This window comes from Triturus cristatus, chromosome 5_1 (assembly GCF_964204655.1).
Source record: "Triturus cristatus chromosome 5_1, aTriCri1.1, whole genome shotgun sequence".
Taxonomy (NCBI): Eukaryota; Metazoa; Chordata; class Amphibia; order Caudata; family Salamandridae; genus Triturus; species Triturus cristatus.
The window spans coordinates 739128454-739147389 of NC_140587.1; the positions used below are offsets into that span (position 1 = coordinate 739128454).

General features: G+C 40.7%; 1 protein-coding gene across 2 annotated transcripts in view; it reads left to right on the plus strand.

Moving 5' to 3' along the window:
- CDH2 (cadherin 2) overlaps positions 1-18936 on the plus strand; it is a 312962-nt gene that overhangs the window by 247689 nt on the left and 46337 nt on the right. For both annotated transcript variants that reach the window (XM_085605715.1, XM_085605714.1), the window contains exons 5-9: positions 1952-2107; positions 9708-9852; positions 11810-11982; positions 17590-17727; positions 18390-18575. In XM_085605715.1, the coding sequence (XP_085461841.1) occupies positions 1952-2107; positions 9708-9852; positions 11810-11982; positions 17590-17727; positions 18390-18575 (798 nt within the window). The remainder of the gene's footprint in view (positions 1-1951; positions 2108-9707; positions 9853-11809; positions 11983-17589; positions 17728-18389; positions 18576-18936) is intronic.

Genomic DNA, 18936 nt, shown 5'->3' on the forward strand with positions numbered 1-18936 from the left:
TTGGAAAGACATTCCCTATCATAGCCTTATTCTTTTTGGTAAGCGTGTCAATGATGCCTTCGCTGGTGCTGAAATGTTTTCTTGAATTTATTCATTTCAACTGGTGACTTACAATAGGGGTCTCCAGCTCTACACAGAAATCACCTTCTCTGCAATGGATCCTTGCCACCATTTTGGAATGGAGCATCAATCGAAAACATCTCATTAATCATCATCAATCTAGTCATTTAGTTGAGAGTTTTGGATCAGTTCGAAAACCTTCATTTATCGATACGCGTTTAGTATATAGTTTAGTTCTCTTTATTCCAATTAGTAAATCAGATACATCTGTTTACAGAAATTTCAAGAAAATCATGGTTAGAGTCAATCAAGAAAATTGCAGCCTCTTCCATAAAGAAATATACTCCCTATTTTACTCTAAGCAGACCATAACCTACCAGAAATCATAAAGAGCCCTTTTGGAAAAGAGCAAGATTTAAAGGAGCTTTGAAATAGAATCAGATTGCAGTCAAACTCCTCATGAAGAGTAGTTCCAGAAACTCGCCTGAGTCTTTTCTCTCGAACCAGCATCAGCAAACAGTCACTGTAACATCTGTTCAAAGTTAAGATAAGAAAATAGTCACAGCAGTAGCCATAACTGTTAAAGAAAATAGACACCCGCAAAGTAGTAGGCGTCAGAAATCACCGTCAGAAGTAGCTCACAGCGAACAGGGCGAAAAGCACCAAGGGAAAAGAGATTTTCACAGAAGAATGACGTGGACCAGTCTGGAGAGCACTGCCTTAATTCTAACTAACTTCAGCATTCCATCCATCTTCTTTTTGCCTTGTTAATTCTAACGAGGTACACATATATTATAAAACACAAAAAAATGTATCTGATTGTTGGATCCATGTTTGGTATAAATTGAAGTTTGTTATTAAATAATCTATACAGTTACCCAAACAGATTAAATGTCCTCTACAACATGATTTTCCTAATGCCCTAAGCTCTCCAAATATGCCGGAAGCTGTTCTCTTTTGTTTTAATAAATACTTAATCTCTGAAGGCCAATAGACAACGCAGTCTTTCAGCAGTGGAAATGGGCAACCTAGCCTTCTGTAAGAGAAGTTTGTATGGATTTCATGATCAGAAGCCAATTTTGAGGATAGAGGATGGAGGGGTGTCGTGCCTCTGCCTGCCCTGCAGCAGATCTCCACTATATCTAGTGTTCCCAACTACATTAAAGGGAATTTCAGATAAACGTTATTTTGCCGTCATGATGGAGAATAATCTCAGAAATATAATGCCGGGTTGGCCACCAGGGCTTGGTGGCTCCCTCTGCTACTATATCTTGTTTCGCTGAAATAAACCCAAAAGGGCAGACTGATTCCGAAAACAAAATACTGATGGCCTTGAAGAGCAAGGAGTTTTTTCCTTGCACATATGGGCCATTTGTTTCCTTGTTCAGGACTGATATGCAATACTGGCAACCTTCAAAGTAACTGATTCAGCAATTAAATAAGTGCTGCTGTGCCATGTGGTTAAAGAAACCACTTTGTTATAGAGACCTAGCATGGTAGTCCTAGACTGGAAAACATATGTGTTGGGGTGAATAAATATGGTAGGTCTTATGTCACACAGCCCTGGCAACCTGCGGCATTTGGTCGTCTGGTCATGGGTGTACAAAAGCAGAGCCAGCTGAAGTACACATATTGCATCATGTTTTTTACTACACAGGTCGGTATTAGTGATGAGTAATGTGAACTATCAATTTAGGCTTTTCAGGGAGCCTTTTGATCATCATTATTTTGAGTTGTCTAGCCCCTGTGTAATACTAGTGATTGCGTGTGCCCCTCAATGTTGATATTCTGCCATTTTCATATGTATTCTTTAAAAAATTGTTTTATTTGATTGGCCTTTGAATGTGTTAGGCATATGCATTAATGCAGTTCTTTTACTTTTGCTGCTTAGATCCGGTCTGATCGAGATAAAACCAGTTCGCTTCGCTACAGTGTAACAGGACCAGGAGGTGACCAGCCCCCAACTGGTATCTTCATTATCAATCCTATCTCTGGGCAACTATCTGTGACCAAACCTTTAGATCGGGAACACATAGCTTCCTTTAACGTAAGTTGTTAAATACACATTAACATTTACTCTGACCTTACGTTTGTTTTTAGTTGCATCTGCCATCTTCTGAGAGCTGAGAAAGAGAAATGCAATTATAGGTTATTTCCTCATGAGAGTGTCCAATCTCCCGCTGCAATACCAGTCTTTAGCCTGGATTTCAATGTTGGTCTCACATTTAAATTTTTTAGTCAGCAGTCATAGTAAATAGAATGATAGAAAGTAAATGTTGAAAGAAAAGATCATGTACAAATGTGTGTTTTCTAGATTCTGAGTCAACTACGTACTAGCTAAATTGCAGGAGATGCCCATTGGAAGGGGCAGTTTTTTATTACAACAGTACTGTGACCTCCCTCGACCATGAGGGTTTAAAACGCCTGCCTCAAAACAAGTGATAATTTACACTTGTGAGGGAATTGGCATTACATTTGACACCGTCAGGAATTGGAGCCTATGCATTATTTTTGGGGACTTTGGCAGTACATTGTAAATTTACCCATTCGGCCTCAATACTCCTTCTCTTTCCTCCAGCTATTTTCCCTTGCCAGCTGGGCATCTACAACTTAAAAATTGAATCTGCCAAACAGGAATGGTGCAAGGATTTTCAATGCTCCAGGCAAAATAGAAATGTCCTTTCATGGATGCTCCCCACACATTACAAGGGTCTAGATGGGGTTGTAATGCCTTCTTGAAGCGTAAGTCCGATTGACAGGGGCAACAATACTCAGTATTGCCTTTTCTCCATGCTCCGTTGTCATTGCAAACTTATTACCACTAGAGTGGACCTGGATGTTCATCCACTCAACGCCATGGTGAGACTAAAACCTGCCTTATACTGGCTGAGATATGGCTGGTCCCTGAGCTGGAAAGCTACAGGAACAGGTTGAAGGATGTTCTTCTCAGTTCAAAAGAGAATTTTATTAAAAGTAAAAATGTGTCATCGTACAAACATGTGGGCAATCAAGAAACAGCATATCATAAATACACTCCAGCATAAATACAAAAATAAGAATAAAAAGCTGAGAACATATTAAAGAAAGTATAGAGAAAATACAATACATAGTAGCATACAATATAAAGGAATAACCAAAGAGAATTACGGGGGTTTGGGTACTTCCTGCTGAGATGGTTTAGCCAATGAGTACTGCCTTGCACAGTTATCAAAGAATGTTGTAACGGGGAGTCATAACTGAGTTCTCTTCACAGCTAATTTTAGAGGGGAAGTAGAAAAAGTGTCCAAACGATGGTGGTGGCGAACATCATACCACCAGGCTTTATAAGAGATTTTACTGAAGTCCTTCCAATTTCTCGTTATTTGCTGAAATGCAACAGCTAATAATAGATCGACAATTTTGAAATTAAGCTCACAATTACCCCAGGAAGACGAAAGGCTTCCCAAAAAAGTTTCTTTTGCACAGAATTGTATATTGGTACCAAAAATCACATTATTTTGGGACCAAACAGGTTTCCAAAAGTGAGATACAGGTGAACAAGAAAAAAGCATGTGAAATAAATCAGCATCAGGAGAGTTGCAAGACCAACAAGTACTTGGTGAGAGAGGAAATCGTTTGTTAAGCACATGTGGAGACAACAAGAGTCTATTATAAATGTAAAATAATGTTTGGGTTATGTTAGCTGTTCTTGAAGTTTTGCGTATTTTAGTCCAGATATTGTTCCACAATGAGAAAGGCCAAACCACATCAAAATCTTTCTCCCAAACCAGGTCAATACTAGATTTTTGTTGCGTAATATCGGATGAGTGAAAGGAAGCGTAGATTTTTGATGCAGTAGGTTTAGTATGTTAAAGAGAGGACAGATCTGTATGCAGGTCATTTGTGGGGGATTTGTGAAGCCCACAACCGAATTGATTAAATACGCTAAGCACAGTGTTACGAAGAATATGGTATTTAGAAAGAAAAGAAACAGGCAGATTATATAACTGTCGGAGCGAGGAGAATGAAATAAACTCATCATCAGAGAATAATTGGTGAATCCAAGTTAAACACCCTTTGCTTCCATGTTTTCCAGTAAAAGGGTTGTGTATCAATACAGTTTTATTGTGCCATATAGGTGAAGCTAGAAAAGATTCAAGAGTGTCATGCAATAAAGGATATATGGGGCTAAGGAGTTTAGAGGTAAATTTAAAAAGAGGAGTAGATAATGTTTGGGGTTTGCGGGAGAAAGAGAGATATTCATGGAATGAAAAAGGAGACAGAAACGACTTCTCAACTGATATCCATAAAGGAAGTTCTTCCGTAGGATAAAGCAACCAATATGAAGCCTGTCGCAACATAAACGCCTTGTGGTAAGCTGGAAAATTGGGAAAAGTAACCCCTCCTTCATTTTTGGGTTGTATTAAATTAGAAATAGACATGCAAGGCTTTTTGTTATTCCATAAAAAGGAAGATAGCATTGAGGTAATAGATTTAAATAGTTTGGTGGAAATGGGAACCGGATTGTTAGATATGGTATATAAAATTATAGGAGAGAGCATCATTTTTATTGTAACCAAACGACCCCACCAGGATAAATAAAGAGGATGCCATTTGGTAGTAAGTTCTAAAAAAAAATTGAACGCAAGTATTCATACACAAAGTAACTGTACCTTTAATTGTAGGCATAAAATTTAAACCTAAATATTTAATATGAGAGGAGTTCCAAGAGAAATTAGCTGAAGCAAAGTCAGCTTTAAAAGTGTATTTGTTTAGAGGTAAGATTTCACACTTATCACTGTTTAATTTATAACCTGAAATTAGTGAAAAGGAGTGGACCTCCTTCAGGAAGGCAGTAATTGAGTCCTTGGGATTGGAAATAAGAAGCAAAATGTCGTCAGCGTACGCTGCGAGTTTGACATTGGTTGTGGGAGACACAAACCTGTGTATTTTGACGGATTTTTGAAAGGAAAGGTTCAAGGGCTAAATTAAAAAGAAAAGGGACAAGGGGCACCCCTGACGCACTCCTCTACCAAGGTCAAAAAATGATGACATGAGACCATTGACACAGACAGCGGCACATGGATTAGAGTATAAAAGGGAAATTAGGGAAGTAAACTTGGGACCAAAACCAAACCATTTAAGAGCATAGAAGAGATATTGCCATTCAACTCTATCAAATGCTTTTTCGGCATCTAGCGCTATTGCTGCAAGGGAGTGTTTTAAGTAGGGGGCCTTAGATAAAACATCAAAAAAAAGTATTGTATTATCATTGATTACTCGACCTTTCACAAAACCAGATTGTTCCTTGCCCAATAAGCTTGGCAAAATAGGGTCTAAACGTAAGGCTATTGCTTTGGAAAAGATCTTATAATCTACGTTGGCAAGTGAGATGGGTCTATAATTTTTACAAAAGGTCGGATCCTTACCCTCTTTGGGTATGAGACAAATATGGGCATCCGAAAAAGAACCCTTGGATTTCCCCGCCGAGAAGAAGGAATCAATTAAACAGTATAATTTAGGCAATTCAAGTTTAGAGAAATGAAGATAAAATTCAACTGTAAAACTGTCTGGTCCTGGAGCCTTATCTTTTTGAGGTGTTGGAGTGCACCTAGAAGTTTTTGTTGCGTAATCTCCGTTTCTAAAGTGGATAAATCAGGGCAACTCTGTGGAGTCTTATGTAATGTTGAAAAGAATTGAGAGAGCAGGTGGTCTGTAGGATTCGTTTCCGAAGAGTATAAAGATTTGTAAAACAATGCAAATTCATTTTACATTTCTGTGTCTTTGAATTTTAAGACAGAGTGTTCATCAAAAATACAATCAATGTTCAGCTTGTTCTGTTTAGTTTTTAAATAGTTAGCTAACATCTTACCAGTCTTATTTTTCCCCCCATAAAATGTTGCACTAGATTTCAGTAGAAATAATGAAGCATTATCATTCGATTCCTTATTAAACTGTAATTTTGTTTTTACAAGTGCATTAAGAACATCCTTTGAATTAGATGTGTAGAAGGAATGCTCCAGTCTCTTAATGTCTTGAAGTAGGGATTTGGTACGCTTACGAGCAATGGAATGTTTTTAGCCACATAACTTATAATAAAGTCTCGTGCTGCAGCCTTAAAGGCATCCCAAATGGTTGAGAAAGGTAGCGAAGTCGTATAGTTAATAGAAAAATATTCCTAAAAAAATAGTAAAAGAAGAGGAAAACTCAGGCTCTAAAAGAAGAGAGTTATTAAATCGCCAACGTTTAGGGGCATTGACTTTAGGCAAAATGTCCAGGTCAATTGAAATGGGAGCATGGTCTTATAATAATATCGGCCCTATTTCTACAGACATAAGTGTCTGAGACAATCTGAGGGAAACAAAAAAATAATCTATCCGTGATTGAGAGTGATGCACCGGAGAGTAAAAAGTATACTCTCTAGTAATCGGATTACAGAGCCTCCAGGCGTCTAAGAGTTTGTGTTGTTTAATAGCATGAGTAAAAGCTTTATGAGGTTTATTGGGGACGAATAAGACTTTGGAATTCCGGTCAATAAAAGGATCAAAAATTTGACTGCAATCTCCTGCAAAGATAAAATTATCTTCTATGCAGAGAGTAATTTGCTTGGCTATCGAGCTCCAAAAGGAGGAATCACCGCCAGTGGGTGCATAGACATTAAAAAAGGAGACTGGAACATCCCTCACCATCATCTTAACATTATGCCAACGAACGTCAGTATCTGAAATTTGGGATATAAATTTGAATTGGAGCGATTTACGACAAAGCATAATAACACCATTACGCTTGCCATCACCATTGAAATAGAATATTTCCCCCACCCAGACCTTTTTTAACTTCAGTGACACGCTTAACGTAAGGTGGGTTTCTTGTAAAAATACTATGTCTGCATTTAGTTTAGCCAAATGAGTTAAAATCCTTTGTCATTTAATGGGTGAATTCAGCCCCCTAACATTCCAAGAAACTAATTTCAGCGGCATGACATGCAAAGAGTAAAGATAAACAGAGATAATAAATAAAGGTAATACAATTCAATGAAGAGATCAAGAAAAAAATAAAAGTGGACAGGTAACGTAAACAAACTAATCAAGGTCAGTATGAAAAGTAAAAGGTAAACAAATAGTAATGAAGATAGAAAATCAAAGTGATAAAAGAAAGCAGGAGTACGTGAAGATATAAAACTGGAACTGTAATGCCAGAAAGAGCAATGTAAAAACGATAGTAAAATGAGAAGAGTAAGTAACAAAGAGAACTTGAAGTGAACAACTGCAATTAGACAAGTGAAAAAAGCATAAGGAATAGTAAAGTGAGATACGCTGAGGAGAAGGTATTTAACGACAACCAAAAGAGGAGTGAAGAAAAGGTTTAGAAAGGATAAAAGGAATGGGAAAAGGAGTAAAGCTCAAACAAAGATGTAGGAAGACAACATACCTACAAGAGGAGACACGAGGAAGGATGTTCATTTAATTCCCAGGTGTGTTGACATTCTGCAATGGCTAAGTTATGTTAAGCAGTCCCTTTTTGCACTGGGATTCCTTGATTTCTGGCTAAGTCCAGAGTCTATCTCTTCTTCCTTTGTCAAAAAAGTAAAAGATGCTTTCTGAGAACACGAGTGGAGTAAGATAATGAAATCAACTAGCCGTAGTAGCGTAATTGAGTACGTGTTAAATCATAAATGTGAGCCAAAGTTTGAAAGCTTTTTGGATGGAATTGCCTCGCCATTCACCAGATCGTTGAACATAAGATTCAGGCTGGGTACTTGCTGTTTGCATCATTTACTTGTAAGTGCAGGCCCCGCTCAGAGGGCAGTGCAGCTTGCCCTGCCTGGGGGGCAGATGAGGAAACAGATGTTCACCTACTTTTTTTCTGTCCAACATTCGCAAGACAACAGACGCTGGATCCTGCCTCCTTGCAGATATCTTCAAATACGCCTTTATAAGCAAGTCTTGCGAATCTGTGGGTCAGATACTGGGTCATGTGACGTTTTTTCTGTTGCTTGATTCCTACAAGCAATCAGCCTGTCCGTGCCAGGATTGTCAAGCTAGCAGTAGTTGCTAATACTGAACACAGGAATTAGCTTATATCCATGATTGTTATCAACTAACATATCGCCAAGCTGGGCGGCTGGCCATTAAGTCTAACCTACAAAGTTGCTTCTGTACTTGTGTTGCTTTGATGTCTAACCACAAGGTTCATCTTCATAATTGCCCCAAACCCTATTGAATTTTGGTGGATTTACTGGTGTGGGGCTTATCAGGAACAGCCACAACTGTTTATTTAGTGCTCACTAAACCATTACTTTGACTTACTCCTGTGATTTAACAAAATGATACCTATTTACGCTGTTTTTATTACTTTTTAATGTTGTGTTTCCTATTTTTAAGACTGATTATGCATGGTTATTTCATTTGAATGCAAATTTTAAGGATTTTGGATGTTTTACTCGTAAAACTCCTTGTGTAATGTGTCCATCTTTAGCTTGTACTAGCCACAATAGCATTGTCATGTATTTTTAATCTGTGTTACCTTTACGGTCTCTTACCGAAATAAAGTATTTAAACTAAAATATATTACCTCTTACCCAGGCCCTTCATGTTGTCACACTAAGCATCAATCAATACATGTATCAGGGTGTGCCTTAGGTATGTCCAGACATGAGAATCACTGTTTTAGGGGGGGTAAGAAATGTAAGGATTCTGCCCTGTTAGTATCAACACTTCTCTGGGGGTTTCCCTAAAAAGGACAGTTAACCCTTACAATAAGCATCATCATGATATGGAGGGCTTCTGTGGAATGGAAAGTATGTGTAATCCTCCTCATCCAGAACCATCAGTAGCTGACCCACATACTACACTGAGAGCAGTGCTTAATTTGAGCTGGTGGTTTCCCATGCACAGCACAGGCACTTAACCATCAACACCAGCACTTTTCATGAGAACCAGTTAAGGACGAATTCATTTACTGGGAGAATAAGTGATTTGCCCTGAGTGGAGATTAAGTGATTTGCCCAGAATCACAGTATGTTGAGCCGACGCTGAGATTCAAACCTGGTTCCCCAGCTCTGAAGTCGGCAGCTCTGGCCATTACTCAAATCCTCTTCCCACTTTCATGGTTCATAGTTGGTTCTGTTTTAGGTGGTGCTGGCAGGAGAAATGGGCTGGTGCAAACTGCCTCCTGACGAGAGCCCCGGCACTTTTTCTTTTTTTTTTTTTTTACAAATTAACCACTACCTGAGAGTCCTCTTGGTGGGAATCTTATAAACATCTTTTTTAACAAATCGATCATTGAGGTTACTTTGAAGTCATAAAATGTGGCATCTGGCTACAGCAGAAGGGCCTGCATGGAGGTAACTGCTATGCCTTTCCATGACATCAATCTTGTGTGAGTTAACAAGTCGATATCCTATTGGCTATGCTGGTTGGAGCCTGTCCTAAAGTACATCTGTGTTCTACCACATTTTTAAAGAATCATTACTCAGGTTTTTTTTTTTTTATATATTGCGCTTACGTGTTTTTCTTTTCAAATAAAACGTTTGTTTTACTTCACTGTACATAAAAATAATCAGTTGCATGAATTGAAATACGTTGATGCCATGTGCCTGACTGTTGGAGGTTCATGCGTGCTCTTCCTGAAAGACGAATATTCATGTTTGTTCGTTGGTTTTGCAGCTAAGGGCACACGCTGTGGATGTAAATGGCAACCAGGTGGAGAATCCCATTGACATTGTCATCAATGTCATCGACATGAATGACAACCGGCCCGAGTTCTTGCATCAGGTTTGGAACGGGTCTGTCCCTGAAGGATCAAAGCCAGGTAAGAGATGCTCGTCCAAGCGAGCTTCCATCTTGTTTGTAAAAGAGATTACTTGCCAGTTTTATAAAGTCAAGTTTGGAATACATTACTGTCCCATGATGATTTACGAGCAGGTAGAGGAAATGCGACATGATTCTGTTATCCATCCCGCCCTTCACTGGTTTAGCTGCTGGTGCCATATTAGCATGCTGCTGTGTGAAATAACAAAGGAGTTTATACAAAAAATGCAACAAAAACGTTAGTTCTGGTGCAGTATGGCTGCATCAGCTTCATAAAACAAAGGCCACGATTCAGAAAGGTGATAGAGAAAAGGAGAGATTTACACTAAAGGCCAGTCATAGCTTCCAACTGGCTCTAACGCAGATCGGAATTGCGACACTTTTTACGCATGCGCTTAATGACAAAATGAATCTGCACGTGAGTCACGTGCAAAAATTGCCTTTCTAACAGGCGTTTGCGACTTGCACAGAATGTGCACCAGGTACCAGTGGGAGGGGTGTGCGATGCCCTGCGATCTGCACCTGATACACTTGCTGGGCATTGAAGGTCAGACCTACGCCACCACTCTTGGACGCCATGATCAATAGAGTAGAACATTGTATTTGTCCCCCCATAAGGGACAGAAATGCAAGTCAAAGGATGAAGGTGCAGGGGTGCATTAAGGTCCATGTATGTCAAAGCTGCTCCCATGTGTTATATGGGCGCATAGACGGGACTCTGCTAACATCAGCAGGACCCGTTCCTTCACCCATATGCCTCGTGTTATCAATTTATTTTGGGGTTTTGCAAAGTGCAAGCAACTATCTCTTTGGTGGCCTCGGAGCCTCATGGGAGCCAACGTTCCTAGAGTAGCAGCTGCACGCCCTCCGCTCTGATATGCACTGATGGCCGGACTGAATGGACGAGCATGGTTAACACCCCAGCCCCACCCCACAAAATCCAGGCCTGCGGCCAAAACGAATGACAGCAGGTACGATCATTATTTCGCCGTTACATGCCATTAATGTCCCTTTCACTGCACGACCCTGTGCACTCTGCTGCACTTTATATGTGTTAAATAAAGATAGAAAGTGCAGCCCCCAGGCTTTGTAAGTTATCCACCGTGTACTTCCTTGTGGCAGTGCAGAACACCTGCTTTGCATGTTACATCCCTGTTCTTATGTAGACGCTGCTCTGCCGCCCTTCTGAATTTCTGTGTGCATAATGTGTACGTGTTGGGGGCGTTATTCATATTCAAGACTCTTACATTTCCATATTGTTCCTGTGAATCGTAATTAGTGTTAGCATGTTTACATCACATCACACTTTGGTAGCTAAGCCCATGAAATCAAAATGCAGCCAGTCTGATGTCACACGTTATGTCATGGAACTATAAGGAGCCTCTTTGAAGTTCCATCAAAGCCAGCGAAGGGTGAAACTGCTGTAGAGTTACGATTTTATTTTTCACTTTGAGGGTGAGGGCAACAATGGAGAGCCCGATAGGGACCCGCTGCTTTTTAGAACTGCCAGTCCTGAGCACCGGCAAGACCCGGCCCACTTAAAGCCCTGTGTAACAGCATGTGCTGCCCGTTACCTTCCTTGAGCTAGGGTTTGACTCGGAGGGCGTCCTTCTATTACTTTCTTCATTTTTTAAGAGTGCTAATAATAATGCACGTGCTACCTGTGACCTGTTTGTCAATCTCGCGCAAACACACGTCATTATTATTGTTGCTGCTGAGAGGGTCTTCATCTTGACACACCATTATTTGATGAGACACAAACAAAATAAAGCACCCTAAAGTGGCCGGTGTTTCGGGGGTATCGATTACGCCGCCCTGGCAGTGTTGTGGGCCCCGGGGCTCGTGGGATTGCTGAAGGTGAAAAGTGTTTTGTTAAAGGAAGTGGGTGTCTTAAGCGGCCCCTGGTAATGCAAGTTAACTGTTGATTTAAAGCTCACGGATGTTTGTTCTGATTTTAGGAACCTACGTGATGACGGTGACTTCCATTGATGCTGACGACCCCAAACAGCCAAATGGCATGCTGAGATACAAAATCATGTCACAGAACCCCAGCACCCCGTCGTCCAACATGTTTACCATCAACAATGAAACCGGGGATATCATTACGCTGGCGGCGGGACTTGACAGAGAGGTAGGACTATTTTCGCTGGCACGCAGTATTTAAACAGGCAACGGTGACAGAATGCGTCTTTCTGCTCGACGCTATCTTGCGAAAAGGACGTTTCTCTAATTTGTGGAAATGGGAAAATAACTGGGCGAATAAACAATGAATGAATAGATAAAGAGATTTATGAGAGTTGCGTGCGTGGTGTTGGACGGGGGCGTTGACTGAATGCAGGCCTTTGTGTCGTCGTGTGAAAAGTGTGGTCTTTGGTGGCGTTTCAGACTCACACTTCCTGGAAAACGAACACTCCCTGTAAATGATATCCCATTGCTCATTTCCTAGCTATTCTAGCCGCTCACAAAGTCACAATACAGGTGTAACCCGCCCTAGCGGGAACAACTTCAGTGTCTTCGCCTGCCTCCTGGGAACGAAAGGAACAGGTCGATCCGACCCATGATGTCAGAAAGCATGCCTTATAGGGATAGGCGGAGAATATTTTTAAACATGAAGTGCTGAAAAGTAGCCTCCGGAAATTTCGTTTCAGTACTTGTTTTGAGAAATTGAGCCCTATTACATGAGACGTTCACTTTGGGTTTTGAAACAAACATTGCAGTGTTCTTGAAGACAGACGATTGCATATAAAGATAGCAGAACTTTCTTTACAAAGTACATGTCATTTGAGGCACAATGTTCGACATGGGTTTCAATATGTGCTTTGCCATAGTCTGACTGTAGTTGCCGAGAACTTGTCCAAGCTGCTCCACCATGAGTAATGCTTCGAAAGACACCTCACTTTTACACTTAAACAATGCAGCTAAAGGTTATATGCCCTATTCAAACGGTGACCCTCTGAAGCTGTTTTGTGCTTAAACCAAACACAAAAAAGCTGTACATTTTTAGAGGTGTGCGTGGCTTAAGAGATGTGAGTACTGCGTTGCTAGAATTGGAATTTGCTTACCTCAGCCCATTTTTTTTCTGGGAATTTGCCATGGAATCCCAGCCCACTAACTTTACCAACTTGGGTTCTTAATGAATCGAACTAGGTGTCACATAGATTCCTGGATATTTTGTTAAAAGTATGAAATACAGACACTGATTGTACATAATAAACTGCCATCACTGTCAGAAATTACCTTTTAGAATCTGGCATATGGCGAGACCTTTTAATGTTACTAATAGTATATGTATAATGTACTTATAGAAGCCTTCAGCTAGCCCTTTTCATCCATTGGTCTGTTGTGCCATTGACATTTTTCTTTCGACCACTACAAAATACTGCATGGGTCAGAGGGTCATCCCACTTCAGCCATTGGCTAAATTCTTTGTGAATGACAATATTCTGCTCTTTTATAAGGAGCACATCCACACACAAAGTAGTTTTTTTCAGTGCCAGGAACTACTAGCGCAAGGTGAGCCTTTTCGGATAGAAACCTTTTTTGCTTTCAGTCAGACAGCACCTCAAAAAATAAAGTTTTACAAAAACCCTGACAAAACTAAACAGCAAAATGGCGTGCAGCCAGTATCAGACCTATTGGCTTTGACAATGCTTGTTTTAAATGTGTTCTCTTTTCTGGGATGCAAACTGTAGCATATCTTATAGACGAAACTGCTAAACGTAGCCTTGGCTCTCCAGATACATAAGTTCCTTCAGATTCTCATTTATCGAGCACTGTGCAATTTTGTTCCACTCCACCACAACAAATTCAAATTCTGTTCCCTTTTTGGAGCTCACAAATAAATCATGGGCTTTCCACATTGCATTCTGTGAGTTCTGCTTTTTCGATGAAAACTAGAAAGGTGTTTCCTAACTCTCCGATTTTGTTGGTAGGTAATGTTTTTCAAAGAGGTTGAAAAAAAAAGAGGGTCCACATATAGGAGTAAGAGAAGTCAGTATTCATCTAGCAGGCTGGGCGCTTTTTGTATCCTATTCCCCTTTCAGGTACCCACTGCCTTCCTCCATTTCCGTGCGAGCGAGCAGCATAGGCCTACATCCAGCCAGCCTATGACATTCATAGCTAAAGTGAGAGATATGCTTGGACTGAGAGGGGGGAGTGGGAGTGGTCCAAGACCTTGCAGAAGAGATGCTCTCTGCATTCATAACCTTAACTCTTTTGCAAAAAGTTTAAGGCTTATTTTGCAGCGTTACTAAAAGTCTGTAGAAAAGATCCCGGTATTGTTTTTATTGGGTGTGATGTGTACAAATGCTTTACATGTTTGACATTTTCGCATTAAATCAGATAAGTGATTTCATCTCATGCAGCTGGATGTAGCCTTACTGCCCCGGTGACTAAAATGACACTTAAAATCATAGTTATTTAGAAGTAGAAAGCTCGCCTTATTTCATGCATTTTTTTGTTTGCATGTTTTTTTGTTCTTCCTCTAAGGGTTTCAGCCCCAGATGGATCTCTGTGCCTTGCTGTGCTGTGCTTCTGAGCGTTGCACACATTTCCTCGCCCGGCCTCAGACTGGCTTGGGAACAGCACCTCAGACTACCATTCTCTTTGCATGCAGTCGCTTGCCTCTCCCATGAAGGCCTTCGCTCTGTGACCTTGAAGTGACCCTGCTGGTTGAGAGGCAGACCAATGCTTGGCATTACCTCTGAGGTTGCGTCTCTGCAGTACTCTGGATTCGTTGCTGGCCTCTGCAAGAGCCGCTTCTGCAGCAGCCAGATTATCCACGGCTCGGTGGTGGTATCTGAGGGTGGAGGTGGGGGGGCAAATGCCAGTCAAATAAATCCTTGCTTCATAATGCAAAGACGTACAGTTCAGCCTCGGGCGCTGACCCCTTGGCAGGGATATGTTGTTCTTAGTCGCCGCATTGTCCGCGTCTTCCGCTCATACTTTAGCGTTTAGTAATTCTAATGGTTGAAATTCCTCTTGCTGACCCGTCGCCACATTACTTATTGAAACAGTTGCATCTGATTGGTTCATGCTGCAAGACTGACTCCACAGCTACCAGACAGTTTACACCAGCAAATGAGTTATGCCGTTACTATGCATCAAATGTCAATCACTTTCAGAAATCAAAAGTAATACAAACTGAGATGTCTAATTATTGAGCAATTTATTAAAATTGCCACTACCACTAAGCTACTCGCAGTGCCCTTGATGTATAGAGCTATTATTTTTAGTTGAGCCATCACTCAGGATTTTTGCACATTGTGGTTCCAGGGTTCCCGTTTATTAATGGGTTTTATCACCATTTTAAACTGTGTACATAAAGGTGGACATTTGGAGCCTCAGCTCGATTGATGTACCCTTACTGTAGCCTAGTGCCATTCTAGGCATTAAGGTACCACTGCCAGTGAAAATGGTTCCGGCAGCATAAAGCGCCAACATTAGTGCCCCCATTGTGAATATAACAAACTGCTCTTTTTAATCAAGGCAAGCTTTACAGAGAGTTAAATGTGTTGATGCAAAAAAATATCCGACAATTGCTCAAGTCCAGCTAGCCAACTGACTCTGTAATAGCTCTGTGTGCCGCAGTTCCCATAGAGACACCCATTAGTGGCGCCAAGACGTTTTACTCGCGCGGTCGTCTTCGTACGCAAGCTGTGGTAGCTGAAATGAGGCGTTCCACCGCACGCAGGGTTTCTTAAACAGATTAAGTAAACCCCGAGTACTCTTGAGTTTTCTTGAGCCATCATGCCAACTCCGACCACTTATCTCGATTGGTGGTTGGAACAGCTGAATTCTTTGCTTTGATTTCAAAATTAAGCAGCATGTGTGGGAATAAATATATCCTCCTAGCCTTTAAAGTTTGGACGCTAAGGTAGGAAGCGAGGGCTGGCTAATTGGATAGGGGGAGGCCAAACAGCTTGACATGGAAATGTTTTTGAAACATGATTTTCTGCACATTTAAAATGTCCTTCTTGCTGCACTGTGTAAAGTTAACATATAAAGCAATGATAATACTAAATTTATTGTATGACTGTTATTCATACAGTGGTTCATTCTTTGAGGAGCAGTGCGCAAGATTATCTCCTAATTTGAATTATTATATTCCTCACAATTTTTACTAGGCACCTTATGTCTTTTTTGGGTTTTTTGTTGACATTTTTTACATGACTTTCCGAAGACGAACAGGGCTTTACGTTTTAAACTTGGTAGATACATAATGAAAACACTCCCCTTTTAAACTGCTCCCATGTTGTGGACAAGATCCTTTGCTTAAGACCTTGGTTTACTTTCACATTGACAGCTTTCTCACCCAAGACAATAAATCATACCGTTTATATTGTTTTATGATATTATGCATGAATTGTGCAATAACAAGTGTCGCTACTAAAATTCCTCTTTAAAAAACGTCAAATACAGTTTTCCAACTGCTTGGTGCCCATCACCTTCACTGACCTCCCACAAATCCCAGCTCACACCCTATACACTTCTAAACATTAATTTACTCCTTCCTAGACTTTTACCCATTCTCAGCATTAAATATTGTCCAGGTGAGCCCTGGCTGCTGGAGTGCAGCTTCTGCAAATAATACTGCTTCCATATTTATTAGCACAATACAAATACAAGAGACCGAGTGGAATTTAAGTACATCCTTGTCTAAATTATCCGTCAGCACATTAACTTAGCCACTTTAAAATAATTGGTTCCAAAGAATGTAAACCCTTATAATATGATTCTATTTGCCCTGTTTCTGAAACTATTGTTGTTAGTACATTATTTTGGTACTCCCGACATTCTATATGTAGGAATGCCTCAGAAACTATTTGCACATTTCTGGAATATCCAAGATGCCATTTTGTACAATGCATTCAAAGCAAATGCTATGTTGCTTACTTAGTCAGTTTTGCAAAATGGCACCAGCCACTTCACATTCAGACTCTCAACACTGATGCATAAAGATATTCATTGTAAATTTGTAGCAACCTGTCTAGAATCTACAGATATTTGACTCCATACTCAAGAAAGCGAACTACAGAGATTGCCAATCCCAAGACGAGTCAGTTCCATACTAGTTTTGAACCAGATCCGTAGATAAGTTCTGTTCTTGCACGGTTTGCTCGTTAAATTAGGACAATAGCCTCAACACCAAAATATAGGGACTGACTATGCGATCAGTATGCAGGAGCCTCTCACCTGCTGTATCTGCTCCACTGATTTGTTCTGATCCAACAGGAAACAGAACTGATGTTCCCTGACGTGGACATGGGCTTCAAAACATTGGGTTCCATCAATGAACTATTTGAGAAACCCTCATTTACAGCACTATGCAAACAAACATGTACCTGTACATGGGCGTCTGATGGCAGGATCTCTGCTCATCTCATCGTCATCACTGACATCCTCCATTTCTTAAACTGCTCTGATTAAATGCATATATCAGTAAGCAGCACCTGTAAGATTATTATGTTCCACTCTTTTCCATGTTTCTTGCAATGTGAGTGGTTGATATTGTGAGAATGCTGGCGTGATACTAAGCTGTCAAGGTGGAGGTTGGATCCTCTTGATATTAGTCATGCTCAGCTATAGAGAAATATGCTTTTGGTCTGTTATTGCTGTCAGTCAAGGGTTTGACACATTATCACTCAGTATCAGCCACAGGCCGTACCTATTCTTTTAGGAATATGCCATTGTATTTGAGATGTGTGTAACTGCATGCTCTTGCTCCCTTGTCTTTCAGAAAGTGAAGCAGTACACCTTGATTATTCAGGCTACGGACATGGAGGGGAACCCAACCTACGGCCTCTCAAACACAGCGACTGCTGTTATTTCAATAACAGACATCAATGACAATCCTCCCGAGTTCACAGCCATGACCGTAAGTATCACTACTGCTGCAGTTCGAATCCATCACTGGCACAAACGGTTTGATGTTCTTTTTGCAGCTGTGGCATCGGTTGGTCCTTTTCAGTGGTTGTGGCTGACCAGTGTTTTTTGACTTCCCAGCCAAAGGGCTGGTTGCCGGTATGACTGCAGGTCGGCGTGAGTTTAATATTCCAGAGAGCTTCGCAAGTCTGCTGGGCTGTCAGGACTGTTCCCCTTAATAAAGCACATGTCAGCTTCCTCAGACAAGCGGGTCGCAAATCATATTGATCATCGCGTGACGATAAAGCTCAACCGCATGAAACACCTACTACTCTTCCAATGTTAGCTTGAAATTGGACAAAGATAAACTGATGTGAAGTTTGTGAGGTGTGTTCAGAATTTCCCCGCGTTTCTCATTCAGTAATGTTACTTATCCGGAAGACCCAGTGGCAGGCATACAAGGTGATGAAATTTGCTGTCAAATGTAAGAAACGTAGAACAAATCACCGTAGTGTACAAGGGGCTCATGGTTGAAGATCCCTCTCTTTAGAAAGAATATGTGTGCCTTAAGGAGCTCATGCATTCTGGGGAGAAAGCGGCAATTAGTCTTTTTTCCCTTTTTTGCTGTGCATAAATCTTCATTGCAGTAATTTTCATTTTTTTCTCTTTCTTCAGTTCTATGGCGAGGTTCCAGAAAACCGTGTGGATGTTACAGTTGCAAATTTAACCATTAGTGATAAGGACCAACCACACACTCCGGCCTGGAATGCAGTGTATAGGATAATTGGTGGCGATCCAGCAGGCCACTTCCGTGTTGTCACTGATCCGAATACCAATGACGGCTTGGTAACTGTTGCAAAGGTGGGTAAGAATGGCCATGGTAAGAGCACTGCACTTAACCATTAAAATTATGTCAATGGTCTAGCAGCTGGAACTCTTGTTTGTTGTATTTTTTAGTTTTGTTTTTTAAAATTGTCTTTATTGGCATTTCTGTTACCATACATTATGTTACAGGAGGACAGTTTCAAGGTACACATCAATATTTTGGCATTTCAGTGCATACAATACACAGACAGTCTGGCACAACTACCTCGCAAACCAGGCAATGAAGGCATCAACAGTATCATTAGGTTGTAACCGTTTGCATTTCTAGGCATTTTATGTTGACATTGACCGTTTAGGTTCATAGGGTGTATGTCCACTCTGGGAAACGTCTGGGGTG